This window comes from Chiloscyllium punctatum, chromosome 46 (genome assembly GCF_047496795.1).
Source record: "Chiloscyllium punctatum isolate Juve2018m chromosome 46, sChiPun1.3, whole genome shotgun sequence".
In the NCBI taxonomy this organism is placed as follows: Eukaryota; Metazoa; Chordata; class Chondrichthyes; order Orectolobiformes; family Hemiscylliidae; genus Chiloscyllium; species Chiloscyllium punctatum.
Window position 1 is genome coordinate 39,056,093 of NC_092784.1, and position 18,393 is coordinate 39,074,485.

The window sequence follows — 18,393 nt, forward strand, 5'->3', positions numbered from 1 at the left end:
TGGGCCTCTCGCAGAGATATTTGTATCATTGATAGTCACAGGTGAGGTGCCGGAAGACTGGAGGTTGGCTAATGTGGTGCCACTGTTTTAGAAGGGTGGTAAGGACAAGCCAGGGAACTATAGACCGGTGAGCCTGACCTCAGTGGTGGGCAAGTTGTTGGAGGGAATCCTGAGGGACAGGATGTACATGTATTTGAAAAGGCAAGGACTGATTAGGGATGGTCAACATGGCTTTGTGTGTGGGAAATCATGTCTCACAAACTTGATTGAGTTTTATGAAGAAATAACAAAGAGGATGGATGAGGGCAGAGTGGTAGACATTATCTATACGGACTTCAGTAAGACGTTTGATAAAGTTCCCCATGGGAGACTGACTCGCAAGGTTAGATCTCACTAAATACAGGGAGAATTCGCCATTTGGATACAGAACTGGCTCACAGGTAGAAGACAGAGGGTGGTGGTGGAGGGTTGTTTTTCAGACTGGGGGCCTGTGACCAGTGGAGTGCTACAAGGATCGGTGCTGGGTCCTCTACTTTTGGTCATTTACATAAATGATTTGGATGTGAGCGTAAGAGGTACAATTAGTAAGTTTGCAGATGACACCAAAATTGGAGGTGTAGTGGACAGTGAAGAGGGTTACCTTAGATTACAATGGGATCTGGACCAGATGGGCCAAGGGGCTGAGAGGTGGCAGATGGAGTTTAATTCAGATAAATGCGAAGTGCTGTATATTGGGAAAGCAAATCTTAGAAAGACTTATACATTTAATGGTAAGGCCTTTGGGAGTGTTGCTGAACAAAGCGACCTGGGAGTGCAGATTTACTCGTTCCTTGAAAGTGGAGTCGCAGGTAGACAGGATAGTGAAGAAGGCGCCTGGTATGCTTTCCTTTATGGCAGGTCACGTTGTGGCTGTACAGGACATTGGTTAGGCCACTTCTGGGATAGTGTGTGCAATTCTGGTCTCCCTCCTATTGGGAGGGTGTTGTGAAACTTGTAAGGGTTCAGAAAAGATTTACAAGGATGTTGCCAGGGTTGGAGGGTTTGAGCGATAGGCTGGGACCATTTTTCCTGGAATCTCGAAGACTGAGATTTGAGCCTTTTAGCGGTTTACAAAATCATGAGGGACATGGATAGGATGAATAGCCAAGGACTTTCCCCTGGGGTGGAGAAGACCAAAACTAGAGCGCATAAGTTTAACATGAGAGGGGAAAGATTTAAAAGAGCCCTAATGGACAATGTTTTCATGCAGAAGGTGGTGCCTGTATGGAATGAGCTGCCAGAGGAAGTGGAGGAGGCTGGTCCAATTACAACATTTTAAAGGCATCCCAATGGAGTATATGAATAGGAAGAGTTTAGAGGGATATAGGCCCAATGCTGGCAATGGAACTAGATTCAGATACCTGCTCAGCATGGATGGGTTGGACTGAAGGGTCTGTTTCCGTGCTGTACATCTCTATGACTCTATAAAAGAAACAACGGAAAAACTGCAAGAGAGTGAGACTTGCTGATTTACGTGGAAAGAGTGTGGTCATAATGGGTGGATGTAATCATTTCATGTTTCAGACAGCCTTAGATGCAGGTATGGGCAAACTGAACATCTTGTCTGAAGAACTGAAAGGGCTATCAAAACAGTGTTTAAAAAAAAATCTGAATCAGCCCAGACATGGAGCAAGATTAGAAGTGGTCAATAGGCTTTTACTGTTCATTTCAATAACACTTGGAGTCAACCAGCTGCACTTGGGATAGCCCCAAAGTGTTAGACTGCCTTACCTACTCAGACAAAACATTTTTTTCCTACCAAAAGTAATAAGGATTCAGAATAATCGAAGATCAGTTTTAAAATGGTGTTCTTCTTCCTAACAGACATGACCTTGAGATAATGCACCATCTTCCCTCAATTATTGCATTAACATAGTTCATGGACGAAATAAAATCATCCTTCAAACTTATGACAGATACCAAGGGAAACTGAAAAGTAAAAGGTGAAAAGGTCAGGGGTCAGTGTGGTAGACTAACTGAATTTAATGACTGAAAATTAAAAGTAGATGGAGAAAGAAAAATTATTATTCAGATAGAACACAGGGTAGTACTTTGTGACTACTCTAGTAGCAAGGCTGACACAAAATGCAATGTACGCGTGTTCCAATTGCTTAGAATTGGAAAGCAAAGATGAACAAATAATTTGTGTATAAGCAGCCTCTGATAGGCACTTCCAACTTCTGTTTCATTTTCCTCTCATTTGCTACTCCAGCTTAGTAACAGCAAAAAGTAAGCCATTTCCTCCTAATCGTTTGCAAACCATTATCATTTTACAGTCTTAAACCTAGATCTTGAACTTCTTTTTTGAATAATGAATGAAAGTTGCAAAATCTTTCAGTCCATAAAAGATTCATTAAGTATATCTGCTTTCTGGGGTCAGCTTTGGCTCAGTTGTAGCTCTCTTGTCTGAGACAGAAGATTGTGGGCTGCTGTCTAAATTATATGCTGAAAGTCTCTGGAATTAAGCATGAATCCATGGCCCTCTGACTCGGTACTCTCACTGAGCCAAGGCTGACAAAGAGGTACTGTATGCACAACATTCATTCTTCCATCAAAGGAAAGAATAGGCAAGTCATCGGCTCCAGCAGTTTTAACTTAATTTGGAACTGCGAGCAATGCACATGACAGCAAACCTGCTCCTCCAGTGGTAGACCATCTGCATGTGAATGGAGACTTTTAATCACCAAAATACCCCGATTATTGAGCTGAGGGTTTTATTTAAACTCAGCAAAAAATAAAGAGCAGGGAGGGATGCTGCAACAGGAACATTCACTCTCAATGTTAGTTAGGGAGGACAGGGCTGAGAACACATTGCCCAATAATTCTGGAATGCCCACGAGTTGAAACAGTTTTTCAGTAAAGTTTCACTTACTTCTCTCTTGTAGTCGCCGGTGTACAATGAGGATGGTGGTGGCGATCAGCACCATTGCCACTCCAGCCCCCAGGATTACTCCCATCATCTGAAAAACAAATGGTATAAAACCAAAGAATTTAGAATTCAAATAAAGATAGGGGGAAAAAAAAAGCAAAAATGTGACCTTCAGCTCTTTAACAAACACTAAGCCAAAATTTAGAAATCACAACACCAGATTATAAACCTGTTGGACTATTTGGAAGCACTAGCTTTCAGAATGCTGCTCCTTCATCAGACAGCTACCTGCAGTTACCTGAAGAAGGAGCAGCGCTCCAAAAGCTAGTACTTCCAAATAAAGCTGTTGGACTATAACCTAGTGTCGTGTGATTTTTAACTTTGTCCACCCCAGTCCAACACCAGCACCTCCACATCTTAGCCAAAAAGCAATGCCCTTCGTTTAAAGCAACAAATTGTCAAAGATAACTAGGCCATTGCTGAAACAAAGTTGCACTTTGTTTTCTGAAGGATTAATTGAAAATTTTCTGAAGAATGCAACCTGAGCTACTTCAGAGTCAAGTCCAGTCGTGATAGTATTCCACAAGTGACAATCCTGGAAGCCAGCACATTTGAATTCCACTTAGACAGCGGTTCAAAGTAATTGAAGGTGGTCATAGAATCCCTACAGTTTGGGAACAGATCCTTCAGCCCAACAAGCCCACACCAACCCACCAAAGGGTAACCCACCCAGACCCAGTCCTCTGCACTATTGCTTTACAATTCCCCTAATGCCCCTAACCTACACATCCCGGAACACTGTGGGCAATTTAGCATGGCCAATTCACCTAACCTGCAGATCTCTGGAATTCTTCCAGTGCACACCATACTTCATGCTAGTGATGGCTCAATGTATTTCTTGAACGACGAGAAGGTCTCCAACTACAAGGCTCACTATCTTCATGTACAGTTCACTTGATTTCACATTTTGCTTTTACACAGCTTGTGAGAGAAAACAAACCAGGAGGCTCCCCATTTGATCTCTTGATTGTGGACAGCCAAGTCAGCCACAGGGTTTATTCACATGGTCTCAGTCTCCTCAGAGTGAGAGGGTATTATTAAAGGACAGGATCCACTGAATTAGTGGAAAACCTGATTACACCCCTGCCTATGTCACTGAGAGCCATGTTTATGCCTTTATTAGCTGTATTGAATTTAATCATCCACCACTGTTGGTAGCCAGGCCTTCAGCTGCCTGAGCCCCAAGCTCTCCATATCTCCCTCCCTACACATCTCTGCCTCACTATCTCCCTTTCCTTCTTTAGGGTGCTCTTTAAAACGCCTGTGGCCTTTGGTCACCTACTATAGCACTGCCACATATAATGTAAAATGCTGCTGTGTTGCATTTGTCTGAAGTACCTGGAGTCTTTTATTATGCAAAGGGCGACATACAAATACAACCTGTTGTTGGAAGTGTTGCTAGAGAAAAACAAGTGCCGATTTAGCTACCATGCTTCCCTGCAGTTCACAGTCTCTCATTGATTAACCCGGTTTCTATATTATGGCCACCTCGGAGATTGATGGCACCTGTAAACTTGCTGCCCAGGAGTCATCATGTTTCATTAAATTAATTGAATTCACCTATTTTAAATCTGAAACAAATGTTTCACTGGAAACACCAGTGACTCTCATTTCTGGTGAACAGTTGGGTGCACCATTCAATTTAACACTAGGGTGCATGTTTCTAATACAAGGAACATCATCAAGTCCAAAAATCCAACCTGTATTATTTAACTCCACTTGTGACCACAGCAACACATCAAATGAATTCGTCAGCAAATTCCTACTAAAGGATTTCCTTTTGTTGTTCAGAAAGCAATCACTGTTCTATGTCACTCATCTTAATGTGTATAAAAGGTCATGAGAGATTTTTGCTCATTCCAATGAACAAAAGGGGAGCCTGCCATGTCCAACAAATGAGTGCTGACCAGCTGGCAGGCAGCTTCAAATTGACCCAATACTGAACACAGCAGCAACATGCAAGAAAAAGACACTGTCTGGGTGGCATGGTGGCTCAGTGGTTAGCACTGTTGCCTCATGGCACCAGGGACCCGGGTTCAATTCTAGTCTCGGGTGACTGTCTGTGTGGAGTTTGCACACTCTCCCAGTGTCTGTGTGGGTTTTCTCTGGGTGCTCCAGTTTCCTCCCACAGTCAAAGATGTGCAGGTTAGGTGAATTGGCTATGCTAAATTTCCCATAGCTTTCAGGGATGTGTAGAGTGAATTAGCCATGAGAAATGTAGGGGTACAGGGTAGGGGAATAGGTCTGGGTGGGATGCTCTTCTGAGGGTTGGTGTGGACTCAATGGGCCAAATGGCTTGCTTCCCGACTGTAGAGATGTTATGGATTCTAGAGATTCCAATATCAGGTCACGTAGATCATAAAGGTCCAATTTTAGTCCTCAGCCTTCACTCAGAGTAAATTGACCTCAGCAGCAGTACCAGAACTAGCTACAGAAGATCTGGGGCTGAGGATGCAGCCACAAACATCTGGCCCATACTGACACCAGTCTTCTCTTTACATAGGACGGGGGGGGGGGGAAATGAGAGACACTGAAGGAACAGACAGTGCATCTCTTCCTGCCTATTTGCAGTGAGGAGAAGTCTAAATTCACTGATGATATATTTCCAGTCGAAAAACCTTTCTCTGATCGTAGTCATGTGGGCAAAGGACTACAGGGTTAGATCACCCAAAACTGCTACTTGCTCCTGGCCTTTGGTTCTTTGAGAGAGGAGGATGGCATTGGGAAAGGGGTCAGGGAGCAACTGGATCAGTTGTGTTTTCTGAAATGTTTCTTAAATTTAGGAAAGGCGATAGCATAACAGCAATGCGAATCTCTAAAATTATGCCGACATTGTGGGTTCAAGTCTTACATTGGCAAATGGTAAAATTTGAAGGTAAAACTAAATTCAGTTTAAAAAACCTAGGATTTTAAAATAAAATCTATCTTAATGCAATCAGGTAATCGTAGCTGATTGTCATAAAACCACCAGCTGGTTCACCAAGTATCCTATAGGAAAAACAATCTGCTGTCCTGGCCTGGTCTGGCCTACCGGCAACTCCTGACCCACAGCAATGCACTGCCTTCTGGACAATTAGAGATGGGCAATAAATTCTGGCCAAGCCAACAACACTCTCATCCCATGAAAGAACGGAAAAATAAAAAGACTTACAGAAACACTGGTATGTTTTACTAAGCTTTTATTCAATTGGGGACTCATTAAAAAAAGGTTCCTGTGCCAAGTTTTCATATTGTGGAAATGTTCAGCTGACAAAGGCTTTGTCATCACTGTGGGAAAACCATACATTAAGTTTGGTTACAGAACTGAGAGCTAATTGCAAAAGAAGTTACACAGAATTTAGATTACGGAAAATATTCACAACTTCCATTACAAAAACCTTTGAAAACTTTCATAGCACAAACATAGTGATTGTGCTGATGGTGTCATTATTGTCCATGTAAGACAAAAAAGTAGTGATGAAAAAGGGGTAACAATTTAAATTGAATTTATCTGCCATCAACTTTTAAGCCATTTTGGACCTTGCAAAAAGCCTTGCCTCGGGGTACAGTATTTAAATAGCTTCTGTACAGGCTAAATCCCAAGATTATTCCTAGTGAAGAACTGCCCAGTATAACACTGAAAAGGTAACTGAAACCTAATTAAGACAGGCTAGAATATAGAGGGTCAGAAAGGACCATTTTGGATCAATAAGCAGCCTCAGAGTTGACCAACAGGACAGAACTGCTACACTGGCACACTTCTGGGCGAAAAAATCCAAAGTCTCTCAAATTACTCCAGTTCTCAAGAAGATCACTGGATCCAAAACTTTAACTCTGCTTTCTCTCCACAGATACTGCCAGGTGTTGCTGAGCCTTTCCGGCAATTTCTGATTTTGTTTCTGATTTACAGCATCCGCAGTTCTTTCAAGTTTTGTTTTGTCTTAAATTACTGATTTGATTGGTTTCAATCACTGCCTTAGGCAGTCTATCCCAAAATTCACTATTGTGTGTCAACTAGTTACTTTGTCATGAAATGAAAGTTATCTGATCGGGGCCATGCTAACTGAACCTTTTGTTTCACAAAACTCAAAATGTAACTCTTTCCCTCCCTGCTCATACCCGATACACTTTCTCAACTATATTCAATTGACTTTCACCCTTCAGCTCATGCTCTCTCATTTATTTATTCTCAGTTAAAGCTTTTCTTCTTCCATTCATCACCACAGATGTAGGGATACCGCATCTCAAAAGGGAACAGCAATTTATACAACATGGTGCTAATTGGCTGACGTGTTGCCATGGAGAATGCATCAGGAAATGGTTACCCCCAAACGTTTCTTTAACTGAAAGCTGCACAATACCTGAACATATCCATTTGGTTTATGAAGGAATGGCACCTGGGTATGAATATATGTCGCCTCTCGCAAATGCAAGTGAGCCACACTGTAAGGGAAATTACTTGTGGATAGGATTTTTCACGCACTCCAGATTGTTCAGCAAAATAGCATTCAACTGCAGAATCACCTTTATTTTCGAGACTATATTTCAAATTCTACATCCAACACCATTTACTGAACAATTCTGGGGAAGACAAGAATTCTGCTCAAAACCAACGTGAAACCACCAGCCATACTCGCAACACGGCTCACATAGACTTGCCTTGTATACGTATACTCAGGTCCCAGTCCTCTGCAAGCCAAAAGAATATTTCTAAGCATTGTGCCGTTTTCCTTACACAAAAACATGAGGGATAACATGTCATTGGTGCATGCTTCAGGAGAACACTTCAACCAGAATCCAACTGAATCAGCATCCTTTCCTCGTGCAGAACAAAAAGTTGGTCCTTTTGAAATGTGGTATTCTACCTTATAGCAATCCAAATCAAAATGTTGCAGCAATTTGTGTCCTTTCTCAGTAAGAATTATGACTTGTGCTATCAAGCAATTGGTTTAAGGACTTTCAGGCAGGTACAATGGTTGCAGTAATGCAATGTAGCATACAGCAGAATGCAATTTGTTTTAGTAATATTTGTTAAATAAGAAAATAACTATCAACCAGGAACTGAGGGAATACTCTCCAGGGATGTTAGTTGTTGAGTTCAACACCAAGCCTAAAGAGACTCCAGTCAGCGAAGAGGGCTCTGAATCAAGAATCTTCCCCATCCTCTCCCCCACCCCCACAACATCTTCCCCATTCCCCACCCCCCATTCTCCCCCTTTACTATGAAGAAATTCTTTACTCACCAATGACTTTGCAGCCGAATTCTGAAACATTCCAGACTCTGGCTAGGTAAATTAACAGAAAATGTTTTTACTCCTCCAATTTAGCCAGGACCCTTCTACTGAAGTGTCCAGACTGTCTATCTCTATAGTGTTCTATGCAGCAGTTAATAAAGTATACGTCAAATCACCACTACTTGTCTCAATTTCTCTAATATTTGCCTAAACTCTAAAGATTCTCGACAAATATTGCACAAAGATACGCACACATTGTTAATTCATGGGACAGGAATGCTGCTGGCCAGGCCAGCATTTACTGTTATTCCTAGTTGTCCTTAAGGTGGCATTAAGCTGCCTTCTTGAACTTTTGAAGTCCATGAACTGTAGATAATCCACAAAGCCTTGAGGTAGAGATTTCCAGGATTTGAATCTGTAAAATGGAAGGAATGGTGATATATTTCCAAGTCAGGTTGCAGCTGCTCCCCTTGTTTTCTTTGAGATGGAATCGGTCTTGGTTTGGAAAGTGCTGTCTAAGGATCTTTGGCAAATATTTGCAGTCCATTTTGCCAATAGTAGACACTGCTGCTACTGAGCATCAGTGGAGAAGGGAGTAGAGGTTTACAGATGCAATGCCAATTGAGTGGGCTGCTTTGCCCTGGATGGAGTCAAGTTTGAGTTGTCTTGGAGCTGCACTCATCCTGGCAATTAGGATAATATTCCACCACATTCCTGACTTGTTCCTTGCAAATGGTAGACAGGCTTTGGGGAGTCAGGTGGTGAATTAGTCACTGCAGTTTTCCGAGCCTCTGACCTGCTCATACAACCACTGTGTTTATGTGGGTGAGTCCAGTTCATTTTCTGGTCAATGATTACCCTCAGAATGTTGATAGTGTAGCATTTAGTGATGGTAATGCCACCAAATGTCAAAAGACAATGGTTGGATTGCCTTTTATTGGAACTGGTCATTGCATGGCATTGATGTGGCACTAATTGTACTTGCCACCGGAAGCTCAACATTGTCCAGGTTTTGCTGAATTTAGACATGGGCTGCTTCAGTAACTGAAGAATAACCAATGGTGCTGAACATTGTGCATTTACCAGTAAAGATGGAGGGAAGGTCATTGATGACGCAGCCGAAGATGATTAGGCCTTGGACACTACCCTGAGGGACTCCTGCAGAAATGTCCTGGAGCTGAGACAACTGACCTCCTACAACTACAACCATCTTCCCCTGTGCCAGGTTTGACTCCAACCAGCAGAGAGTCTTCTCCGATTCACATCCATTTCCAGGTTTGGTAGGGCTCCTTGATGCCATATCCAACCAAATGTGGCAGACCCTCTCACCTCACCTACTGTATAAAGCCTTAGTTAGGCCACACTGACAGTACTGTGCAGTTCTGATCACCACACTGTAGGGCAGACGTGGAGGCTTTGGAAAGACTGGAAAAGGGTTTACCAGGATGTTCCCTGAGCTGGAGTGTATTGGACAAACTTGGGATTGTTTTTGCTAGAGGGAGGTTGAGGGGTGACCTGACAGAAGTACATAAAGTTATGAAAAGCATGGATAGAGTGGATAGTCAGAGCCTTTCTCCAGGGTGGAAATATCAGATGTGAAGGGGTTTAAGATGGTGTTTGGTTGGGGGGTGGTTGTTGAAGCAAGGTTTAAGCAATACAGTACTTAGATAAGCACATGAACAGGCAGGGAATAGAGGGATGTGGATACATGCAAATGGATGAGATGACTTTAGAATGGTATCATAGTCAGCTTACACATGATGGGTCACAGGGCCTATTCCTTGCTGTACTGTTCTAGGATCTCTGCTCACCTCTGGAATTCAGCACCTTTGTTCATGTTTGATGCAGTAAGGAGCTAAGTGACCCTAGTGGAACCCAAACTGTGCCTATGAGCAGGTTATTGCTGAGCAAGTGCTGCCTGATAGCACTGTTGATGACAGAGCTGAGATCTGATCTGTTTGTTGTAGAATCACTTAGCTCCGCCTATTACTTGCTGCTTATGCTGTTTAGCACACGAGTAGCCCCATTTATAACTGCACCTGGTTGGCACATCATTTTTAAGTATTGGTGCTATTGTTGACATGCTCTGCATTCTTCACTGAACCAGGCTTGATGGTAATTGTAGAGTGGGAAATTTGCCAGACTATAAGGTTACGGAGTACAACTGTGCTGGAGCACAGAGTTGTTAGATCTGTTCAAAATCTGTCCCACACAACACAGAGGGAATTCTCAATGTGAAGGTGGGACTTCATCTCCACGAAGACTGTACGGTGGTCACTTTTGCCAATATGGTCATGGGCAGATGCATCTGTGGCAGGAAGATTGGTGAGAATGAGGTGATAAGTCAAACATGTTTTCCTTCCTGTTGGTTCCCTCACTACCTGTTGCAGACCCACACCAGCCACGACATCATTTAGGACCAGACCAGTTTGATCAATTATACTGCTGCCAAGCCACTCGGTAATGGACATTGAAATCTTCCACCCGGTATATCCTCCATGTTGAACAACATTGAGAGAAGTACCAATTCATTATTCCTTGTCCATGTCTGACCTGATGCCATGTGACATCACAGTGTCCATAGTCAATATTGAGCACTCCCAGGGCACCTCCCTCTGAACTGTACACCAGTGCACTCCACCTCTACTGGGCTGACATACCAGTGGGACAGGGCATATCCAGGGATAATGAAGGTCACATCTGGGACATTGTCCAGAAGGTCTGATTCCACGTCAGGCAATTAATAAGTATAGTAGATTTTCTTTCCTCAAGGAAGTTAGGGAAATGAGATGGGTTTTTCTGACAATAGTCATTGATTTCATGTGCATTACTAGACTCTTCATTTTTATTGAGTTCAAATTCCATCATACTCAATGTTGGGATTCGAGCCCAGCTCTTCAAAACATGATCTGGGTCTCTAGTTTAGTGGTCTAATGTTCTATTACCTCCCTGTTTTAGAAACCTCATTCTATTGCTGGGAACTGAGAGATATTGTGTTATATGTATCCTTACTAATACACTCAGTTTGCTACATTCATTAATATCACGTTCCTATTCATTTATAACCATCTACTAACCTGTTGTTTACTATAATGAGGTTTCATTCATAAAACCGCATTTTTGTAGTACATTTTCATAATGCAAGACAGACTCACTTACAACATTACTTTCAAACCCATTCCACACATTTCAACCTATTTAGATCAAAAACAAGCTCTGAATAAATATTAAAGACTATTAATCTATTCAGAAACAAGGCCCTCACTGCCACAGAGTCTCCACGACCCACCCAAAACTATGGAAATATTATAATATTAACCAGCCCTTACCAACCATCTCTCAGGACCTGAATAGAGTCATAGAGATGGACAACTTGGAAACAGAGTCTTCAGTTGACCTTGTCCATGCCGACCAGATATCCTAAATTAATGCTGTGCCATTTTCCAGCACTTGGCCCATATCCCTCTACACCTTTCCTATTCACATACCCGGCCAGATACCTTTTAAATACTGTTAACTGTACCAGCCTCCATTTCCTGTGGCAGCTCATTCCATACACGTACCAACCTGTGTGAAAAAGTTGCCCCTTAGGTCCCTTTTAAATGTTTCTCTTCTCACCCTAAACCTATGCCCTCTACTTCTGGACTCCCCCATCCCATGGGGACCTTGTCTATTTACCCTATCCATGCCCCTAATGATTTTATAAACCTCTATAAAGGTCACTCCTCAGCCTCCAAGGCTGCAGGAAAACAGCCCCAGCCTATTCAGCCTCTCCCTAAAGCTGAAACTCTCTAACCCCAGCAACAGCCTTGTAAATTTTTTCTGAACCCTTTCAAGTTTCGTAACATCCTTCCGACAGGAGGCAGACCAGAATTGCATGCAATATTCCATATGAGCCTAACCAATGTCCTGTACAGCCTCAACATGGCCTCCCAGCTCCTCTCCTCAATGCTCTGACCAGTAAAGGAAAGCATACCAAATGTGTTCTTCAGAACATCAGTTTCCCCAACTAGGATTTACTTGTTAAATACATTAAACAGGGCTGTCAAAACAGCGCTTCCATGAAACTGCACAAATAAATGAAACTCACACCAACAAACAGTACACAAATCTCACAACCCAGCTGTGGTAATCAGTTTAATCTCCTTTATTCTTTTAATAAGTACATCTATAATTTCTAACTTATTTACAGCATACAGGCAGAGTACTTTTATTAACATTGACTGACTTCAAAGACAAAAGACCTCTTAACTCTGCAAGCAGGCCGGACAGACACTCTTAATCCCATCAGGAGTAACAGCCACCATTTAACCAAGGTTTAAACCATCTCCTGTTTTCCCCAGGACTGAAGTCACACAATAGATAAAACAATGTAACACCACAACGATGGAGTCTGAATGGAAGAACTGTATTTCAGGATTCCATCACCACCTCAAACTCTGCTCCTGCAGCTGCTGAATGAAGAGGCTATTATCACCACTCACTGGTTTCAATCGTTATTTGTAAACAGTCCGACACAGCTAATAAAATTGAAATACTCTAATAATGACATTTTTTTTTAAACTTGCCTCTCTTATGAGCTAGTATTCTGAGCACATTTCCAATTGGTAATATAACTTATTTATATTCACTAACAAATCAATTAGCACCTTATAAAAAGTTATTGTTCTCTGCTTAGAAATCTTAAGAGGAGATTTTAAATTCTCAATAAAGTCAAACCTTTAACATATCTCTCGATTTCATATCAGCTTCAGATAATAGGGTGAATACAAACTGATGCTTGGAGCGAGGCGTTATAAACATTTACCACTAATTTAGGGAGAGATTAGCAGGCTCAGCTCAGAAGCACTGACTTGCTTCAAGCAAGTTGAGAAAGGATTTGATGGCGATCTTTAATGGAGGTTTGCGAGAAATATACCTTTCGGTTTTCTAGGACTCTTTCTTCATTCCACCAAGTAAATTATTCGATGATGTCATCAAATAGTAACATTACCTTCTATATTTCACTCTCATATTTGGAGTAGTACAGAAACAGAATTAGAAGAATTGATCAATATCCTCAAAAATGAGTAACCTTCAATTAAGCTTAAAGCCACAACACACAAGGAACGTGCCAGTTTCTTGTAAGTTCACAGCATTTTGATTAACAAACCAGGCAGCAGTTTCCAACCCACAACCACTACAGTCAGGAAGCACAAGGGCAGCAGCACGTGTCTTGGAACAGCACCAACAAGTTCACCCCAGCATCCTAACTTGGAAACGTATTAACAGGCAGGCAAAAGAACTTCAAAAAAGGGGATCAGTGTAAATTATTTCTTTGCTTTTTGGAACACTTCATTCCTCAACATGATCACTTCACTGAGTTTTTTCAGTGTAAAAATAAAATGTCAAGAACAAAGGGCAGCTTGAGATCTACCCTGCAGAGAGGGAGATTTGATCGAGAGAAGACACAGAGAAAAGGCTTACACAGAGGGTGTCACGTGGTTAGCCCTGCTGCCTCACAGCACCAAGGGCCTGGGTTCAATTCCACCCTCAGGCGATTGTCTGTGTGGAGTTTGCATAGCCACAATTGAATAGTGGAGCAGACTCGATGGGCTGAATGGCATAATTTCTGCTCCTATGTCTTATGGTCTTATCCTCCCTGTGTCAGTGTGGGTTTCCCTCCTGGTGCTCTGATTTCCTTCCATAGTCCAAAGATGTGCAGGTTAGGTGGATTGCACCATGCTAATTTGCACATACTGTCCAGGCTAGGTGGATTAACCATGGGAAATGCAGGATATCAGATCCAGAGTTTGGGGTAGAGAATAGAGAGTGTTGTTCGGCCCAAATGTTACATTAGGATACTCCAACCACATCATCACTCCTCCCAAGAGTTCCTTAAGAACATCAGAAACATCACAATAGAGGAGGACAAAATAACAATTTCATTTGATGTAACAGTGCTCTGTACATCCATAGACATCAACCTCGCTAAGAATATCACTGCCACACTATTGGACGAAGTGAATACCAGGATACCCAACCACACCAGCAGCATCAACAAGAACAGCATGTTAAAATTACTGCACCTATGTTTCACAATTTACTTTACATTCAATGGACAAGTATACAGACACATCAATGGTACACCAATGGGGTCCCCAATATCAGGAACAATAGCAGAAGCAGTAATGCAACATTTGGAACATAAAGCCCTCCCTACCACACAACCCAAACCACATTCCTGATGAAGAGCTTATGCTCAAAACTTTGACTCTCCTGCTCCTTGGATGCTGCCTGACCTGCTGTGCTTTTCCAGCAACACACTCTTTGACTCTGAATCCGAAAAGTAGATTATACCTTTGTCATCATAAAACATACACAACTGGAAGAAACTCACCACCACATCACTAAATTCCTCAGTGGAATAAAGTTCACTGAAGAAGAGAACAATGGCAGACTCTCCTTCCTGGATGTATTAGTGGAACACAGACCTACCGGTGAACTCCAGACCAGTGTACAGGAGGAACACCCATACTGACCACATACTGAACTAAAACAGCAACCACCCCAGCACCCACAAACAAAGCTGCATTAGAACACTACTTAAACAGGCAAGGACACAGAGGGTCCTGCAGCAACACGGAACTCTATAGAGCAGAACAGGAGCAGGAATTTACATGGAACAGGTACCCCAAGAACACAATCCTCCATTAGAGTCAGAGATGTGCAGCAAGGAAACAGACCCTTCGGTCCAACATGCCCATGTCGAGCAGATATTGTAAGCTAATCTAGTCATTTACGCAACAAAGAAGAAGACACTACACGATCAAACACAATAATGACCATACCATATAACAAGGACATATCAGAAATGACTACCCAACTACTCCGACCCATAAGAACCACAGTGGCCCACAAACCAGTTAACACCTTTCACCAGTTCCTTACAAATGTTCAAGACCTCACACCCACATCCGACAGGACAAACAACTGACAAGATACCCTGCAAGGACTGTGAAAAACATTATATTGGACAAATAGGAAGAAAACTGACCATACAAGTGCACAAACATCAACATCAACCAGACAAGACCAGCACGCTCTCATTTACACCCACACAGACAGTGATGGACACAAATTTAACTGGGACAATGTAAACATCCTAACACAGGCAAAATAGAGACATGCAACAGAAGTCTTTGAAGCCTGGCACGACAACTGGAACTTTATCAACAAACATATTGAACTCAGCCCCATATATAAACCACTCAGACACAGAGCTGGAAGTGCCAGAAAACAGAGACACAAATACCAGGCGAGACAGACACCAATGCTTCACTAGAGGCGCACTGATATTACCTAGCGAGATTACAAAACGTTTGCAGATAAACACATTTCGGATTTGTTCGCTGAACTGATACTGTTCTTTCTTACTAACTTTCTTAAAAGCCAACAAAAGACAACCAAAGAGGAGAAAATAAACATTACATGTAAACTTGCAAGTAACATCAAGATGGACAGGAAGAGCTTCTTTAAATATACAAAAGGAAGACAACAGCCAAAATGATCACTCCACAGGCAAGGCTGGGGAAATAATACTAGGGAACCAGGAAATGGCAGAGGGGTTGAGTAAATACTTCACACGAGAAAACAGTAACAGCCTTCCAAAATGACTAAATATTCCAAGTAGAAACGGACAGGAAATAAGTCCAGTAACTATCACTCCTCAGAAGTGCTAGGGAAATGGATGGGGCTGAGGACGGATAAGTCCACTGGGTCTGATGGGTTGCACCCCAGGATATTAAAGGAGATAGGCTATCTAGATAATGGATGCACTGCTAATAACTTTTGAGGAATCCTAGATTCGGGATAGGTCCCAGAAGATTACAGAACTGCCAACGCAACATTTTTTATTTAAAATAGGAGAAAAAAAAGCCAGAAGTTTAACACCTTTTGATGGGAAAATATTACAGTGTATTATGAAGGAAGTAATAGCAGAGCATTTCAAAATGCACAATATGATCAAACAGAATCAGCATGGCTTTGTGAAGGGGAAATTATGCCTGACAAATCTATCACAGATACCCTACAGTGTGGAAACAGACCCTTCGGCCTGACAAGTCCACACCGACCCGCTGAAGAGTAACCCATCCAGACCCATTCCCCTACTCTATTACTCTACATTTCCCCCTGACTAATGCACCCAACCTACACATCCCTGGACACTATGGGGTTATTTAGCATGACCAATCACCTAACCTGCACCATCTTTGGATTGTGGGAGGAAACCAGAGCACCCAGAGGAAACCCACGCAGTCATGGGGAGAATGTGCAAACTTCATACAGACGACAGTCACCCAAGGCTAGAATCAAACTCGGGTCCTTGGTGCTGTGAGGCAGCAGTGCTAACTACTGAGCCACCGTGCCACCCAATGGCTAGAATTCTTCGAGGAGTTAACAAGCAGGATAGATGAAGGGGAAGCAGTGAATGTAATGCATTTAGATTATGCAGAAGACATTGATACTGTACCACACATTAACAAAAGATAAAAGCACATGGTGTTAAAGATGGTATATTAGCATGGATAGAGTATATACTAACAAATAATTGGAATAAGGGGGACAAGGATCAGTTCCAGGGTCACAATTATTTACAATATAAGTTCATGGTTTGGAAGGTGAAATTGCTGCACATGGCTCAGAAAGTGGAGGGAAGGCAAATGGTAAGGGTGACACGAAAAGTCTTAGAGGGATAATGTTAGGCTGAATGGCAAAACCCTGCAGAAAGAATATGATGTGGGAAATGTGAAGTTACACATTTTGGCAGAAAGAATAGGAGAGCTGCAGAAAGCTAATGAACAGCAGGATTTGGGAATCTTCGTCCATGCATTTCACAAAACTTGCATACAAGTTCAGCTGGTAATAGGTAACGCAAATGGAATGGTGACCGTAATATCAAGACAAATATAAAAGTAGGGAGGTTTTGCTAAAACTGTACAAGGTACTAATCAAACCACAACTGGAATACTGTGAACAGCTTTGAGCCCCTTATCCAGGGGAAATTATGTACTGATAGAATACAGGAGAAGAGGTGACCTTATTGAAACATGTAAGAATCTGGAGGATTTGACAGTTGTAGATGTGCAGAGGGAATTTCCTTCATCAGACAGTCTACGACCAGGAGGCAGAGTCTCAGAAAAAGCACTCCCACTTTCAAAACAAAGATGAGGGGGAATTTCCGCTTTCAGAGGTCACTGGGACTTATTTACTGCAGAGGGCTGCTCAGGGTGAGCTAATCTAATACTTTCAAAGCTGAGATAGCTATTTAAACAGTAAGGGAATCAGGGGTTTGGTGGGGGGGTGGGAAGAGAAGGGCAGGAAAGGAGTTGAGGATTATCAGATCAGCCATGGTCTCATTGAATGGTGGAGCAGACTCAATGAACTCAATGATCTACTGCTCCCCTACCTTCACATTTGCTCATGTGATGTTCGTACAAACATTCTCAGGACGCTCTGAACATCAATATTTTCAGGTACTGTGCCATTTGAAAAGTATTAACCTATTCTTACTACTTTGCATTCCTCCACAATGTTCTCCATCTGCCAGGTTGTTGCCCACTCCTTGGTCTGCCTTTGTGACTTCCATATAGCTGACATTCCTTCTGAACTTCCTGACATCAGGCAGTGGAGATGTATTACTCATTCGGATTTTAACCAAACCATTAATATAGATCACAAATAACTGAAACCAACACTCATCCTGCAGCACTCCACAAATCAATAAAGCTTTAATTTGAAAATTAGCCTTTTATATGATATCTTTTCTATGTGGACCAGAGCCACTAGTTCCCTTTTAATAAAATAAAAGGGACAAAAAGTATTTGTTCCAGGTCTCTGCCATGTCTTCATTACCTAAGACAATATCTCCTATCTCTTCCTGGAGTCCACCAAATACTTACTTTAGTTACTCTCCTATTCATACAACGTAAATCTATTTTTATATTCCCCTGGCTACTTTGCACTGACTCAATTATTCTTTCTTTTTTAATAATATGGGAATTAGAGGAACAAATATGCAGGGAGATTGGGGAGACATGCGGGAGCAATAGAACTGACATAGTAGAAGATTTCAATTTTCCTAACAGACTGGGACTGCCAGCGCTTAGATTGGGTGGCGTTTGTTAAGTGCGTTCAGGTAAGTTTCCTCAAGCAGTACATACAGGGGAGGGG

The 18,393-nt window shown here is 42.2% G+C and overlaps 1 protein-coding gene across 9 annotated transcripts in view; it reads right to left on the reverse strand.

Moving 5' to 3' along the window:
• The window catches only part of pnpla6 (patatin-like phospholipase domain containing 6), a 224,021-nt gene that overhangs the window by 182,002 nt on the left and 23,626 nt on the right, over positions 1–18,393 (reverse strand). For 6 of the 9 annotated variants that reach the window (XM_072564054.1, XM_072564050.1, XM_072564048.1 and 3 more), the window contains 2 exons: positions 8,191–8,232; positions 2,912–2,999 (listed from right to left, as the gene is read on the reverse strand). In XM_072564054.1, coding sequence (XP_072420155.1) covers positions 2,912–2,999; positions 8,191–8,232 — 130 coding nt within the window. The remainder of the gene's footprint in view (positions 1–2,911; positions 3,000–8,190; positions 8,233–18,393) is intronic. The other 3 variants (XM_072564052.1, XM_072564051.1, XM_072564055.1) reach the window with 1 other exon arrangement.